The 16,211-nt window shown below is 50.2% G+C and overlaps 1 protein-coding gene across 1 annotated transcript in view; it reads left to right on the top strand.

Annotated features, from left to right (window-relative positions):
• Positions 1-16,211, top strand: part of RAB40C (RAB40C, member RAS oncogene family) — a 41,849-nt gene that overhangs the window by 17,223 nt on the left and 8,415 nt on the right. Inside the window, exons 2-3 of the mRNA XM_069870253.1 lie at positions 4,836-4,896; positions 7,474-7,534. Of these exons, the coding sequence (XP_069726354.1) occupies positions 4,836-4,896; positions 7,474-7,534 (122 nt within the window). The remainder of the gene's footprint in view (positions 1-4,835; positions 4,897-7,473; positions 7,535-16,211) is intronic.

The raw sequence follows: 16,211 nt of genomic DNA, 5'->3' as shown, positions 1-16,211 counted from the left end.
CCTCTGGACCCGTTCCGACAGCTCCATGTCCTTATGTTGGGGATTCCAGAACTGGACACAGGATTCCAGGTGGGGCCCCACGAGAGCAGAGCAGAGGGGCAGAATCCCCTCCCTCACCCTGCTGGCCGTGCTTCTTTGGATGCAGCCCAGGATACGGTTGGTTTTCTGGGCTGCGAGCACACATCCTGGGCTGCGAGGTCACATCAATGGAAAGTGTGCTGTGCTCTGCATGAGTAATTTGGAAGAGGTCAGACTTTCCTATCACACATCCTGCCTATTCCCATGGGAAAATGGCTTGCTTTCTTAGATACTCCTTATACCAATTGTCAAAGGGAATAAAGGTTTGGAATTCCCTGGAGTCTTGCCCGGGAGTGTGAAGCCTGTCTCTGTGGCAGGGAATGCGGTGTTTGACATCAGGCTCGGTGACAGCAGATCACTTTGCAGAGCACCCTGTGCCAGCTTGGCTGCCGCTCGGGAAAGCAGGATTGAAATGGCATCAGCATCAGTGGGAGCTACAGCAGGGCTGGAAAGACAGCAGAGGAGTCAGCCTGAATGCTAAATGAGAGCGAACAGCCCAGACTTGTCCTCCAAGCCTTGTTGCATCATGCTAGATATTGGTCAAGAAAGAGATGGGTTGATATCAAACAAGCTTTAAACAAGACGGGTGGCTTTTCCCCCAGTGCCATGGCCCCCGGGGCCGGGCAGGGCTGTGGAGGCAGCTGCTGGGCTGCTGCAGGAGCATCGTGGGGCGTTGGTAGCAGCGAATCCCTTCCGGGGGATCAAAGCCAGTTGTGGCGGAGGCGAAATGTCAGTCTCGCAATGAGCTGTGCCTGGCTGCCAGCAGAGGTGATGCTCAGGTGGGGAAAACCCTGCCGACTACAGAAATTCCATTGTAAAAATCTTCCTGTAACTTCTTGGGCTCAGCTGCCTGAGGTGGAAAGGAGAGGAGAAGCCCTGGTGTGGTGGTGGCCACTGGTGGCTGCTGGGACCCGCTGTCCCACATCCCTGTGAGAAGGGAGAGGGTGAGGCTGAGCTTGAACAGGGGAAGGGAGCCAGGAGCTGCTCTGAGTGCTAAACAGCAACAAAATACAGGAGAAAAAAACCATATTGCATGTAAGCTGTAAGGGGAGCTTGAGCTGTCCAGCTGCACCGAGTGTGTATGGAAGAGGGAAGCAGAGATTTTCTTCAGCTGGGCAGGTTTTGTCCTTCTCGGTGAGTTTATAGGTGGAGATTTTGCTCAGAAACCTCTTTGTAAATGTAGTCCCTGCTCCTGAGCTGGGTATAAGCTGGTTAAAGCACATTTCTCCCTCCAGCCCTGCTTAAAAGCTGACTGCAGGCTGGGATAAAGAGTCAAACCAGCTTTGCTTTTTTGGGAGTTCCTCGAGCCTGTTCCATGGCGATACCACGGGGATGTGACCCTCAGAAAGGCCCTTGCCCCTCACCTCCAGTGTTCAGAGGCCAAGGAGAGCAGTTCTGCACGAGGTGAGGATGTTGGGTGGCCAGGCAGCAAGCCTGGCAACTGGCAATTCTCTGGAAGTGTGAGGAGCTGGATTTAGTGCTTCCCTTTCGCTGTGCATTCAGCATTCGATGCCGAGTGTGGTGAGAAGCAGGTGCGTGGGGAGTGCTGGAACCCTGCTGTGGTGGTGAGCTCGCTGACTTCCCGGACAAGCCATGGGCTGCAGTCCCTGCCTGTACCCTGAGAAGGACGTCTGCAGGGGCAAGCACAGCCGTGCACTTCGTGCTTTCTCCCTCCGTCTCACACACCTTCTCTTCTGAGCATAGACATCACTGGGAATCATAGAATCACTAGGTTGGAAAAGACCCACTGGATCATGGAGTCCAACCATTCTCATCAAGCACTAAACCATATCCCTAAGTACCTCATCTACCCATCTTTTAAACACCTCTAAGGATGGTGATCCACCACCTCCCTGGGGAGACGTTCCAGTGCCTGGTGACACTTCCAGAGAAAATTTTTTTCCTATTGTCCAATCTGAAACTTGAGGCCATTCCCTCTTGTCCTGTCCCCTGTCACTTCGGAGAAGAGCCCAGCTCCCTCCTGTCCACAACCTCCTTTCAGGTAGTTGTAGAGAGCAATGAGGTCTCCCCTCAGCCTCCTCTTCTCCAGGCTAAACACCCCCAGCTCTCCCAGCTGCTCCTCATAAGGCCTGTTTTCCAGCCCCTTCCCCAGCTTCGTTGCTCTTCTCTGGACTCACTCCAGAGCCTCAACATCCTTCTTGTGGTGAGGGGCCCAGAACTGAACACAGGATTTGAGGTGCAGCCTCACCAACGCTGAGTCCAGGGGCAGAATCAAGGAAGGATATGAGGTACTTCTGCTTTGCTTATTTATCTTCCCTGAACATCCTTGGAGCAAGGAGCCATTGCAGCAGGAGCTCAGGAAGTTTTGCAGAGGTGGTTTCTGGTGGTTGCTCACTTTGGTCATGGCTGCATTGCTCTGCTCCAAGGCTGATGTTGCTCTGATTTAAAGTACGTGGCGTAGTTTCAGACGGGCACGGAGAGAAGAGGGGTTGAAAGCATCACTCTGGTGCCTGAACAGGAATGCATTTGCTGTGCTGGAGGTGCAGGCTGGGCAGTTAGGAGCATGGAGCCTCGTGAGGGCATCACTGGACTTGTGCGTTTGCCCTTTCCATTAATGAGTTTTCTACTCTTTCCACTCCAGCTGAACCTCTGTTGCTTTCAAGAGCTGATAGCAGAGTGCTTCGTTTCACCCCAACAGTGGCATTTTTTTGGAAGACTTTGTGCCCTAGAAATAGCGTGTTATTCTCAGTCCTTGTTGCTCACGTGTGTTGCTCTTCCATGCACCTGGGCTTCTGGCGTGGAGGATGCTGAGGACTCGCTGCTTGCAGGGAGCTCTTCTGTCTAAGGAGAAATGGGACAATTTTGCTTGGAGCAGAGGCTCTGGGGATATGGGATCTGAAACAGGGCAGTGGACTCAATTAGCCCCTTCCCTAATGGCCCATCAGCCTGTGCCAGGGGGTGATCCTGGTTCTGGAACTGGAAAGGGACATGTCTGGATGTCGCTCCTGGTTGTGGAGCTCCCACTGCTGCAGCGGAGCCGCTCGCTGCGGACAGGGGAGATTTATATCAGAAAATAAATACAGATCGTTCACTTGTCTCTGGAGGAAGATGAAATGCGAACTGTCTATTTTCTGTGATAAAGCACTGGAAATAGTTGGAATTTAAGATAATTATCTTTATTGCTCTTTATAGCACCATGTGAAGGGTGAAATCTAATTTATTGTTCACTAACAGGGAGCTCCTGCTGATGACTCAAGAAAATCCATTTGCTTTATTGACAAACTCGTCTGTTTGGTTACTGGGGCAGCGTTCTCCTTGCAGGAAATAGGAAACACAGGGCGTAACACAACAGTGAGGTTTTAATATAGATTCCAGGTTTGGTATCTGTTGGCAAGAGGGGCAAAAATGAAGCTCATCCAATTGGAGTAAAGCGACGCTGCTTTATTAAAGGCGATTATAAATTAGTTTAAACATTGTTAGGTGCACAGTGATGGTGCACAGTGCTTTGTTGAAGCAACTTCACTGTACTCAAAGCTTAGGAAGCTTGTGGAGAAGCTACTTTTCCCAGGCACCTGGTGCCCCTTGGCTGTTCCCGAGCCCGGGATTTGGGGAAGGGGGTGGGAGGCCGTGCTTCTTTCCTCCTGTGCCTGGGGCCACGACGAGCAGTGCATTCGGCTCGTCCGGACCTGTTGCTTGCTAGTGGGGTTGCCCCTTGTTTAAACAATTTCTCTGCCTGAGCATGAGAGACAGACTCCAGGTCTGTAACAGACTGCATGTCCAGAGGTGCTGGGCTGTGTGACCAGCACAGCCTGGCGTGGTGGCTTTGGTGGCTGCTGCTGCTCTGGAACAGTGGCTGGGTGGAAAGGAGTTGTCCACGCTGCCTTCTCAGGTGCTGCTAGAGAGGCTTCTGCCTTGCCTGACCCTGTGTGACACCCACCTAGAGCTGCTCAGGAGAAGAAACAGCTTTCTCTGGACAAGCTTCCAACGTCACCCACCTCCCACATGTTCTTTGGTTGTTTCAGGCAGAGGTGTTTGAGAGATGGTGGGTCTGCAGGCTCACTTAGCAGAGATGCTTCTAAATTGTTTGTCTCTCTGGTTCACCCCCCCCAACAAGTGTGTAATTTAACTCTGTCATTGGGATGATGCCACCGTATCCCCGACAGCCTGAGTCCTAATGCATTTTAACTGACAAAAGAGAAGTATCATAGAATCACTAGGTTGGAAAGGATCCACTGAATCATCAAGTCCAACCATTCCCATCAATCATTAAACCATGTCCCTCAGCACCTCATCCACCCGTGTCTTAAACCCCTCCAGGGAAGGTGACTCAACCCCCTCCCTGGGCAGCCTCTGCCAGTGCCCAATGACACTTTCTGTGAAAAATTTTTTCCTAATGTCCAGTCTGAACCTCCCCTGGTGGAGCTCGAGGCCATTCCCTCTCGTCCTGTCCCCTGTCACTTGGGAGAAGGGCCCAGCTTCCTCCTCTCCACAACCTCCTCTCAAGTAGTTGTGGAGAGCAATGAAGTCTCAAGTAAGAACAATCTAGGGGTTGACTGTATTTTCTGGAGGAGGACTAAGAGCTCCACAAGGATGGGCTTTGCCTTGGAGCAGAGCTCTGTCTCTAGCAAGGCTCTGTAGCCATCCACAAACACACAACACAGCAAGAGGGAGTCACCCTCGCTTTCTGTAAGCATGAAGTGATGGATGGGGATGGGGAGAGCAGAGATGTCTTCAGAGATGTCTGTCTCTGAAGACCAGTTCAGGGTTTGCTCAGCGTCTTATTGGTTTCCTTTCAGGAATTGACTACAAGACCACTACGATCCTGTTGGATGGCAGAAGGGTCAAGCTGGAACTCTGGTGAGTGTTTCTGAGATGCTCTGGTTGTCAGTGCTGGGCTGGTGGGATGCTGAACCGGGCTGCAGAGAGTGCAGAGCATCCCCGGGCATGCGGTGAGGCTGGCTCGCTGCTCCAAACTGGGAGTTACTCCAGCAAGCCAGAGCCCTTGCTGCAAGTCAAATAGCACATACAGCATCCTGTTCTGTGCTGGAACAGTCCAATTTCTGTCCATCATACCTGACCACATTCCCATACAGTCCTCAATCACTGTAAGCAATACGGCATTTTGCTGATATCCTAGAATGAGGAATATAGAATGGTTTAGATTGGAAAGGACCTTAAAGATTATTTAATTCCAACCCGCCCTGCCATGGGCAGGGACACATCCCACTGGATCAGGGGCTCCAAGCCCCATCCAGCCTGGCCTTGAACCCCAGGGACGGGGCAGCCACAACTTCCTTGGGCAGCCTGGGCCAGGGCCTCCCCACCCTCATCATGAAGAAATTCCTCCTTATTTCTAGTCTAAAACTGCTCCTCTCCAGTTTATACCCATTGTCTCTAGTCCTGTCACTCCAAGCCTGTGTAAACAGTTCCTCCCCAGCTTTCTTGTAGCCCCTTCAGGTACTGGAAGGTCACTATGAGGTCTTCTCGGAGACTTCTCCAGGCTGAACAACTCCAACTCTCTCAGCCTGTCCTCGTATGGGAGGTGCTCCAGCCCTCGTGTCATCCTTGTAGCCTCCTCTGTACCCGATCCAATAGCTCCATCTCCTTATGTTGAGGAGTCTGGAGCTGGACACAATACTCCAGATACTCTAATACTCATGGGTGAAGCCCTTTGTCCCTACAGAAGCTGGGTATTTCTCTGTGACTTGAGTAGAAAATTAAAGCAAGAGGAGTGAACAGACCTCACAGTTGGTGTCAAGAGTATGGCAAACCCCTGGAGAGCAGGACTAACTGGAGTGACCTGACACTGGGATGGAGATGGGAGAACGCTGCGTGGGAGGGGCAACTGCTGCCTTATCTGTCAGCTCCGGAGGGAAACCGGAGTCCTTCTGTCCCAGCTTTGTCTGAGGTGTGACCTGCTGGAAGCTGACACAGCAATCCCGTAGGTGAAGAAGGACGAGTGGGTAGCCTGCCTCACTTCTGGGTGTCTCATAGGGAATGACACAAGCCCCAAAGCCAGGGAGTTAAATATCCCCTTTGCTAACAATTGTATCAAGTAACAAGAGTATCGTTGATCTGCCTGGCTTGTTAAACTGGAGGGGATGCTTTGTTCTCAGCCTCAGTGATGGACTCCAGCAGCACGTAGTTTCGTGATTTAATCGCACCCTGCTCTCTGGAGCTAAGTGTCCCCATTTTTCTTACAAAAGAATGGAAGCAGCTCAGTTTTCTCTTCCAGCTGGTAGGTTTCTTGGTCTGTGCTTCTTATGTCCTTTTGTCTTTCTTGTTGGATGTTTATTCGAACATTTCAGCCCCAAGTGTGTAGTGACTTACTGCTTCTCTCTTGAAACTCTTCTTTTTATACTGAACTGGAGAACCTGCACAGGTCCTTTCCTGACAAGCAGGTAGCTTGTGTTTATGATGCTTTAATGTAACCTTTTACCATTGCTTTCCTCAGAGGAGAAGGAGGTTCAAGCACAGACTTAGACCGATGCCCAGGACCAGTTCTATGATCCTTGAAAGCTTTAGATCAAAAAGAATGACTGTCCAGAACCTGAGGTCACTGTAGCTGGTGCAGGTCTGTGGTTGAGAATTTCATCAAGCTCCTCAGTGATCGTTCATGTCTCTTTTATCCTGGCCCTGTGAACAGAAGTGAGAAGCACAGTAACGTGTCTGCGATTACCCTGACACGTTTCAGTATGTACTGGATGAATGAGTGTACTGGGCTCTGCCTTACTGTCCCAGCTGTTCCCACAGGCAGTGAGAAGTGCTGGTAATGCCATCAAACTGACTTGCACCATATCAAGAGGTACAGTCAGGACCAAGGAATGTGACAGAATAGCTCCGTATTGTCCCAGGGGGCTAGAAACGCTCTTCCCTGGGCAGGTTCATGAGCTCTCTGCGAGGTGTGATTGACCAGGTCTGTCAGATCCAGGGTATAAAGGTACTTCCTTTCATTTCTGGTTAAAACGTGTTTGGAAAAATAAGTAAAACTAGGAAGTGCAAGACAACTTCTCCTGTCTCAAGTGGTTGTGTTCATTTTATGGTCAATAAGCTGTTCTGACTAGAAGTCTGCAGTCTTGCTCTGCCTTTGAGCTTGCAGGGACTGCAGAGAACTAGAGAGAAGATCCTTTGCCCAAAGGAGTAAAATGACTTGTACATCATCAGGTGGCGCTGAGGCTGAGAGGTTTGTGGTTGTACTCTCTCCTTGGGAAACACGGTGACACTGAGGTCAGACACGCTCTGACTGTGTCTGAAGGTGGTGATGGACTCACCAACTCTTCCCACTGTGCAGAGCAATTTGGGTACCGAGCGTGTTCTAAAGATCCAACAAGATCAACACTGACTTTTATTTATTGGTTTTCAGGTTCTGCGGGAGATGTGCAGTGTGGGATTTGATTCTCCACATCTCACAGCTGTAACTTTTCTGTGTTGCAGGGACACATCAGGGCAAGGAAGATTTTGCACCATTTTCAGATCCTACTCTAGAGGAGCCCAGGTAGGTGCTGCTCTTGGCGCTTTGATGGGGAACCCTGCTTTTCCTTTGCGCTGTAAAATCTAAGGTGCTGGAGTAAAGAGCTCTGACAAGGAACGCAGCAAATGTCGAAAGGATGGGATCTATGGAAATGCCAAGAGGTGCTGTGTGTCATCTTGCTGCCTGGTGTTCTGGTTTGGTGAAAGAGTGGGAGAGAGGGGAGCGAATGCCAGAGTTTTTGGAAACATCTGTCACCGTATTCAGCATTCATTTCTGGAGACGAGCTGAGAAGCTGGGGTTAGAGAGGACAAGGCAATTCCAGCTCCAGATCTGCCTTAGCTTTAGTGTGGGAGCTCAGGCTTTCTGAGGTTTGTCAGGTTTGTTTAAATGTGGCACTGGCTTTCCCAGTGGAGTTCTTCCAGTCGGTGTTGCCTTCAAGTCTGTTCCAAAAATAGGGTGGCTCCTACTTGCATGCTTGATGCTGACTTGAAACTAGAGCAGCTCACTTGGATCATGAAGAGTGTTCCTTAAAGCATGAGGAAGAGCGTTGCAGTGTGAGTTTCTTTTCTGGGCCCTGCTCCAGAACTGGATGTGGATGCTGAACAGAAGAAACTTGTGGTCCTCTGAAAAACTGCTGTTAGTTCCTAGCACTTTTTCACTGGTTTATTCTCATCCTTTTAGTAACGTGACATGGTCCCTCCAGGATGAAGTTTCCCTAAGTTAAATGAAATACTGTATTTTCTCTTTTGTTTCTGAATTGGAAAACTTTGGAGGAGATTCCTCCACTCTTGGGCACTCAGAGTCGGAAGCTGTATATCAGCCTCCTGACTGTGCCGGTGTCCTGGCAGATCCCAGCCTTTGGAAAGTTTTGCTACCTTTTTTTCAAGCTCTTGCCACTATTGGTTTTGGCTTTTTGCTCCTTGTAGCTGTAGAGTTTTGCTTTCCTAACTGGCAAAATCCATCCTGCTCTCTTTCCGTAAGACCCCCAGCAAATTCACTCGTGCTGCAGATGTGAGAGCTCTTCGCCTGGGATGTGCTGTTGGTATCCACACCGGGGGCTGGTTTATTCCTGTTAGGGCACATCTCTGGGGCTGTGGGTGATTTGAGGCAGCTCCTTTGAAGCAGAGACCAATTTCCTGGTACTTGCAGAAGTGCAAGGCAAGGAGTGTTGGGGTGTGCCTCAGGCAGTGGGAGAGTACGGGATCTCCCGTTTGCAAGCTTCATCCAGCGTGTGAGTTTAACTTCCCTCTGCCCATACTGTGTTTCAGAAAAATCAACAGTGCCAATCCTAATGAAACCTGTGGGCTTGAGACCGTGGAACCTGCCTTACCAGTTGTAGATGACCAGTCAGCATGGTTTTCTGGTGACCAGATAATGTAGCTTTGGTCAGTCTTTTTCTGAGACCTTGCTGTGTCATGTGTCAAAATCAAACTAGGAACAGAAAGCAGCAGGCTTCCCAACTAACGTGCCTAGAAATATCATCTGAGAGCTTTTGCCTCTGTTGGCAGCATGACCTGCTTTTCCAAATTGCTGTGTTAGACATTTTTCCCTCTGTGTAGCCTGTGAGTTCCTCGGAGCAGGAGCTGTGGCTGCCCAAGGCTGCACCCTGCAGAGCCTGCACCCACACGCCAGAACTTGCTGTGCGGTGAACTGGGGCAGACAGGAAAGGCGAGATAGGTTGTGATGGGGATACCTGAACTGGATGGTGAGACAGGTACATGCGTGCCTGGAAACTGCAGTGGAGCTGTCAGACCCTTGCGTGGTGCATCCATTGGGTTCCTGCAGCCTCTCTCCCTGCAGGCTCTGGTGCAGGATGCCGTGAGGTGTTGTGTATCTGCCTGACCTTAAGTTTGAAACTGAAGATTGCTTTCCTCTTCCTTTCTCAAAATGAATTTCCTGACCGTCTTTGCTTTGGAAGCAACATCTTGCCCTTCTGCTCTATTTATCAGTGTTGCTTTAGGAACTCACCTGAACGTCTGCAAAGTTCACCTCATCCATCACAGCTGCTTATCCCTCCTGAGGAGTCTGTCTGAGAAGTGCTGGCAGTGACCCTGCAGAGCCAGGGCAGAGGCACCATTAACGCGACAGCTTTGTTGCTGAATGCCAGGCTGCGGAGCTCACTTGTGCAGCAAGGCATGGCTTACACCTTTTCCTTAAGGCTCACATTCTGCTTGGGCAACAACTGCCTTTTCCCAAGTCCCGTTGTGATGCCTTAATCCTGATCTTCCAAAGTAGGCAACCTTTACCCCTAAAACCAACAGAACTGCCCCAAACAAGGAGCCTGCCCAGCGGAGGTGGTTCCCACGTGAAGGGTCTTTGCTGCCCTCTGAAGTGTTGGTGAGGTGAGCACAGTGAGGAGCAGAGCGGGTGCCTCTTGAAGACTGACGACAAGAGTCCTCGTACAAGCTTCTCCGGGTGGCTCGGAATAAAACTTGGATTGGTTTCAGCATTGGTGGCTGGCTCCCACGTCGGAGCGATATTCCTGTCTTAGCAGGAATACAGGGGATCTCTCTCTTAATTCACCACATCTTTCAATGAAGAGGAAAATATCTCAGTTTAAACATTTACTGGTTAACCAAAGCAAGAGGGCTGTTTGTTTTGAATAACAAATGCCTGGGTGACTGCCAGAATGGACTTCAACACCTCCAGGTATTTTCAGAATGCAGAAGCCAACTTCTTCTGGCATAGCGTTAGCAGAAAGACAGCTTAAACCAGTGCAATCTTAGGGAAGAAGAGAGAAAATGCTCCCTAGGTCTCTAGTTTCAAGATGTGTTTAATGCTGCATGTTGTCCTGGCTTCTTGGCTTCAGCTTTCTGCTTTGCTCTCTGCTGCCTTGGTATCAGCAGGCTTCAGGACTTCTGCTGTGGGAAGCCTGATGCAAATCCAGTCAGAGGCAAGAGAAACAGCTTCTTTTTAGCCTAACAAACCAAAACCTCAGGAAGAATAAATCCACTTGAGAAGAGAGACATGAGAGTGGGAAAAGCTCTGTTTAAAACGCAGTGTGATATTTGTACAAGAACATCTTAGTATCTAACTGGCCATGAGCGGCTTCACACTGAAGATCGGCAGAAGGTTCTCACTGAGCAGAGGGGTGAGACTCTGAACTGAGCATCCTGTGAGGACCACACAGGGAGCTCCAAGCATGAGTTTCCAAAGAGGACTTGCCAGATTGGCTATGAGAGCAGGGGCTGGTTTCAGTCTGCCTGGGAGCAGGGTGAGTGTCTGAATAGCCTCTGCTTAAGAGAACACTTGGTATGAAAAGTGCCTTCAAGGAAGGGGAGTACCCTGACTTTCCCCCACACCTCACTGTTTCTCAAGTGTAGCTTTAAGAATCTAATCCTCTGAAGTAAACCCTGAAGAGGTTGCAAAGTGGAAAACTAGTCTCCAAATAAGGAACAGACCTTCTCCGGAGTTTTCCTTTCCCCACAGCACAGCCTCATGCTTTGCTCTGTCAGGATGGCAGGCTCGTCCTTCCCCAGTCCAAGGACTCTTCTTCAGCACCTCAATGCCTTCGCCAGTTTAGACTCCACACCATTTACCTGGTTACCCAGCCATAGGGCTTTCATCTTCAGCAGAAACTTCTTCCTCTTGAAAACATCTGAAGTAAAATAGCCTTCGCTGTTCTTGTTGAATTGGCTTCAAATGAGGACCAGTCCCTTCTTGAAGCTAAGGAGGAGCAGCCATGTTCACCTCAGGATTTGTGAGGACCACAGCTCTATCTTGCTTTCTCTCCCTCCTTGCCTTGCTTGGCTGATCCAGTCTCATCAGGGATGCAGTGAGCTCTTTGGCTCAAGGTGGCTTGTGGCTTCCTGGTATGCCTAGGACCCTCCTCCTTTTCTCTTCTTGCTTCCCTAAGGTTTTAGTTTCCCTTCTGTCACAGCTGCTTTCACCATCCTTTCCCTCTTAGGCTCTGTTGGGCCAGCAGGTGCTGGCTGCATCACTTCGGGGTCTCACTCTGCGGCCAAAGAGGAGCAGTTGTGTCTGGGATAGCAGAGCACCAGCCTCCAGGCTTTGATGGGGCAGGGAGAGTGTGCAGGTCACCTCCTGGTGACTGCAGGGCCACAGGAGGTTGGAGACAGAACCCCAGACTCCCAGACAGAACCCCAGAGGGAGGTTGGAGCTTGCAGTGTTGCAGGAGGATCTTTCTATTAATTGCAGCGTAGTGGATGGTGAAAGCCATTCACTGGTGCTCAAAGATGCTTCAGAAGTCTTTCATTTTGCTCTTGGACTTCTGCTCGTTGGCTTTTTCTGCTTGGCTTTAAGGTTGCAGTCATGCTGGCAGCAGAGCTGATGCGCTGTTCTCAACTGTTGGGTGCAGCTGTGGCTCTCCTGGCTGCTGTGAGCAAGTGCGAGCTATTCCAAGAGTCGTCACGGAGGGGAGAAAGAGGCTTGCGGTGGTGCTTTATGATCTAGCAAGGAAGAAGCAGTGCTGGTGTCGTTCCTGATGTCCTCACATGCCGGTGATTTGAAGTGTTTCTGGAAAAGTTACTTGCCAGCTCTTCCCAGGCGGTATGATACAAAAGGTCCTTCATGAACAGTTTCAGACCATCTACAGGAAGATATAATGACTGTTGAAAAACACTCCCATCTTACTGCAAGGCTGCAGCCTGAACAGAATAATGAATGTTGCTGAGTTCTGCTTAGGCAGGCGATTTGAGCTGCTGCTTATCCTGTTCACAGGGCTTCTTAGTATGCAGAAAGGTTGTGGCTTTATTGGCAGCTCAGCAGATTTTGGCTCTGGTCAACCTTATGGCTTTCTTGGTTGCTGCAAATACTCTACCTGTCTTGGGATCATCTGGATGGGGTTTTCCAGCTTCTGGAGGAGCCTGCCCTGCCTGCCAAAAAAGTGTTCATCAAAGTCTCTGTGATGAATAACACCCTCCCAGTGTGTTATGCTGTTGAGAAATGGTTTTGCAGCAGGATGTCATTGTCCATGAGCCAAGGTTCAAGGTGCCAGCTGGAAAGCCATGAGCAAACGTAGCTCTGAAAGAGCATGCAGGAGAGACAAAGTGTTCTGGTTGTCATCAGTGCTGGGTCTTTTGTTTATAGTTTACTTATTCTTATGGGCCACAGAAGCCCAGTCTGGGGGGACCTTCCAGGCTTCTTCAGCAACAGCTCTTTCCCATTGGTGGAGAATGGCAGTGAGGGACATAGTATCACAGAATGGTTTGGGTTGGAAGGGACATTAAAGCCCATCCAGTTCCACCCCCTACCATGGGCAGGGACACCTCCCACTGGATCAGGGGCTCCAAGCCCCATCCAACCTGGACTTGGACACCTCCAGGGATGGGGCAGCCACAGCTTCTCTGGGAAACCCTCATCGTGAAGAAATTCCTCCTTATGTCTAGTCTAAATCTTCCCCTTTACATTTTGAAGCCATTCCCCCTCATCCTGTCACTTCAGGCCCTTGAAAAAAGCCCCTCCGCAGCTTTCCTGGAGCCCCTTTCAGCACTGGAAGCTGCTCTAAGGTGTTCCCAGAGCCTTCTCTTCTCCAGGCTGAGCAACCCCAACTCTCTCAGTCTGTCCTCGTAGCAGAGGTGCTCCTGGATCATCTCTGTGGCCTCCTCTGGACCCGTTCCAACAGTTCCGTGTCCTTCTTCTGTTGGGGATTCCAGAACTGGCCACAGGACTCCAGGTGGGGTCTAAGAAGAGCGGAGCAGAGGTGTCCTGGCCACCTCCCTGTCTGCCTGCACTGAGCTGAGGGCTTTGGCTGTTGTGTGAGCCCTTCCTTCCCCCCAGCTATATTCTTGTGTGCTTGTGTGAGCAGCTGAGATTTGGCTCCTAAGGTCTCTGAAAAGCTTCTTTGCAGAAGCTTGCTTTGCCCTGATGGGTGAGCGTGTTGCTTCTCTGTTGCCTCTAAAAGCTTATGGCTTGTGAGCCTGGTCTGGGCACCTGCAACGAGCAGACAGGACTGGGGTTTGGATTTTTTTTCCCCCTCGGTTCTGTGGACAGATCTTTGTATAAGCTCCTGCTGAAAAGAAGTTTGGGTTTTGGCAGAGTTAAGTGTCCACATGTGCTGCTGGGTACAGTAACAGATGATCTCTCAGCATTCCTTGCTCACTACGCAATGTACTCCTGTGGAAATTCCCATGGCTGGTGCACTCAGGGCTCCACCAACCCCAATCGTGTGGACCAGAACCAGAGGGGAAAAGTACTTTGTGAAAAGACCTGAGACAGATCTTTGGATAAGCCCAGTTGTCTTCCACCTCATGCAGAAGCCTGTAGGCAGGTTGAGGAGAAAGTGAAGACAGTCAGCTGGAGGGTTGGTGAGAACTCGAGGACACCCTTGATCTGAGAACCTGAGTGCACAGTCTTCGCTTCGTGCTGTGGGAGCCTGGGGATCTAACGCTTACAGAAAGTCTCTGTGAAACTAAAAATTGAGATGTGTGGTGATATTGAGAGAAACCCTGAGGAGAAGGACTTGGGGTGCTGGGGGATGAGAAGCTCAGCATGAGCTGGCAACAGGTGCTCACAGCCCAGAAACCAACCGTGTCCTGGGCTGCATCCAAAGCCATGGGACCAGCAGGACAAGAGGGGATTCTGCCCCTCTGCTCTCCTCCAGAGGGAGATGTGCCTGCCCATGGAAGGGGGCTGGAACTGGATGGGCTTTGAGGTCCCTTCCGACCCAAAGCATTCTCTGATTCTCTGATTAGTATTGCCAACCATTGAGGCACGTGGAGAACAATTCAGGCTGCAAATGAAAAGCTGTTCATTTGTCCAGTTGAGTCACTTAAAATTCTGTGCACATTATTCCAAAGGAGACTTTTAAAAGGAAAAACTGAAAAAGCCCAACAGCTCTTGCTTGGAATTGTGTGAAGAGCTGGAGCCGCTCCCTGTCTGCCTGCGTGTCTGGACTGGTCTCTCCAGGGGAGAAAATGGTGGGGACAAAGTGTATTTGGGATGTGTGCTCTAGAAACGTGGTGGCTGTTGTGTGCCAGCACTCCTTGGAAGAAGGATGAGGTTACCCAACAGCACCACAAGCTGGGCAGAGGTTTTTAAGACTGATCCCTCCACCTTCTGCTGAGTAGAAGTGAATCTGGTCCTAAATCCCTGCTGGGGAGGGTGAGGAGCAAAGTGAGGCATTAGGCAACTTGGCTTTGGTGTCTCCTGACCTTGGGGCAGCTTTCCTTGGCAATCATAACTCTAGCTGTGCATGCGTGGAGCTGCGATGTGACTCAGAGGGCAAGCTGGAGAGCTGCATCTCTGCTAGCGGTTAGAGATTGTGGTCTTGACCCTCCACCCTGCCACTGAGAACTTGGAGCTGCTTTTTTGCTGATCTATTCTCCTTATTCCTATTTAAAGAAGATCCAGGCAGCAGCTGCCAGCAGCCTTGAAAACTCTGTCCTCCTCTGCGTTTCTGGCAGCAGCAGTCACACAAACTAGGGCTTAGGTCTGCTGCTCTTGCCTGAAGGAACTTGTCAATCCAGGAGTAAAATAAGTAGACTTCATTTAACTTGCTGGCAGTTTGTCTTGGAAGGGGTCAGCGGACTTTTTGCGTTGTTACTTCCTTCATTCGTTCACATGTGCAGCCTGGAAAGCCAGGAATTGAAACAAATGGAATGAAGAAAAAGCTCAGAGTGTCTTTTTTTTCCCAAATGGACTTAAAATAGGGTGTATCCTAGTAGCATTGATTTGGTTCTTGCACAGAGCTAGGATTTTTTAATTATGGAAAATTATTATTTCCTTCTGATTTTTTTCTATCCAAACCTAGGAGAAACTGTTTCTCTTCTCCAAAACAAAATCCACTTCCAATTCTTTTTGAGCGTGAAGATTTTTTGACTGTTCTAGGAACAGCACTGCATAAAACTCTAGACTCTGGACATGAGCTCCAGGCTGCTTTGGAGGAAACTGAAGACGCATCCTCTCCCCTGACCGCACACGTGCTTCTGCAGTTATCAAAACTCATTGTCACCTCCCTCAGAGCAACCTCAAACCCAGCTGTTGAAGGGCTCGCTCTCCGTGTTGGGCTGTCAAAGACGAAGAACAACCCACCACACGTGACTTGCCTTTTAGAGCTTCTCCACTTCTTGCTCTGCGTTTGAGCCTTTCTGCAACTGGGATGGGCACAGAGGTGCAGGGGTTGGAGGGGCAGCAAGGACGGTAGGAGCAAGGTTCTCCTGGAGAGCGACTGCCTGAGGTGAAGTGCGGTGCAGTGAGGCTGGGGACAAAGCTCCTGAATCAGAATCCTTGTGATCGAGACTTGGTGAGCTGTGTGTTCTGAGAGAGCTTCAAGAGGAAAGGCAAACAGCGACGAGGCACACGCAGCATGCACGGAGACCGGGTAGGAACTCTGCAAGTGCCAGCTGAGGACATGACTTCATTATGAGGATTCCAGTGCTCTGTGGCTCAGATGCCCTGGCACTGGTCCTTTCTGTGGGCTCCAGATCTCACGCTGCTGGTTATGATTTTTATGAGCTTGAGGTACGTCACATCTTTGTATATGGCTGCTGCACAGGCTTCCCCCAGCTCCTCACAGGCTTTGGCAGCAGCAAAAGTCATAAAGCTGTGTTTCAGGAGGGCTGGGTCATTTATATTTCCCATCTGTGGAGTGGATTTTCAGGTTTCCTATTTTAATGAATAAATTGGCAACTCCGCTGGTACGTGAGGGTGCTGGATGGTCTCTGACTTGTACCAGGACAGAGGCGAGGCAGTTTGTCAGCTCCCTCCTTCGCTGTGCCCTGTGCAGGTGTCTCCTGGGGAG

The sequence above is a fragment of the Phaenicophaeus curvirostris genome, chromosome 16, assembly GCF_032191515.1.
Source record: "Phaenicophaeus curvirostris isolate KB17595 chromosome 16, BPBGC_Pcur_1.0, whole genome shotgun sequence".
NCBI lineage: Eukaryota > Metazoa > Chordata > Aves > Cuculiformes > Cuculidae > Phaenicophaeus > Phaenicophaeus curvirostris.
The sequence above is the reverse complement of the archived record's forward strand: the minus strand, read 5'-3'. Positions and strand labels throughout refer to the sequence as shown.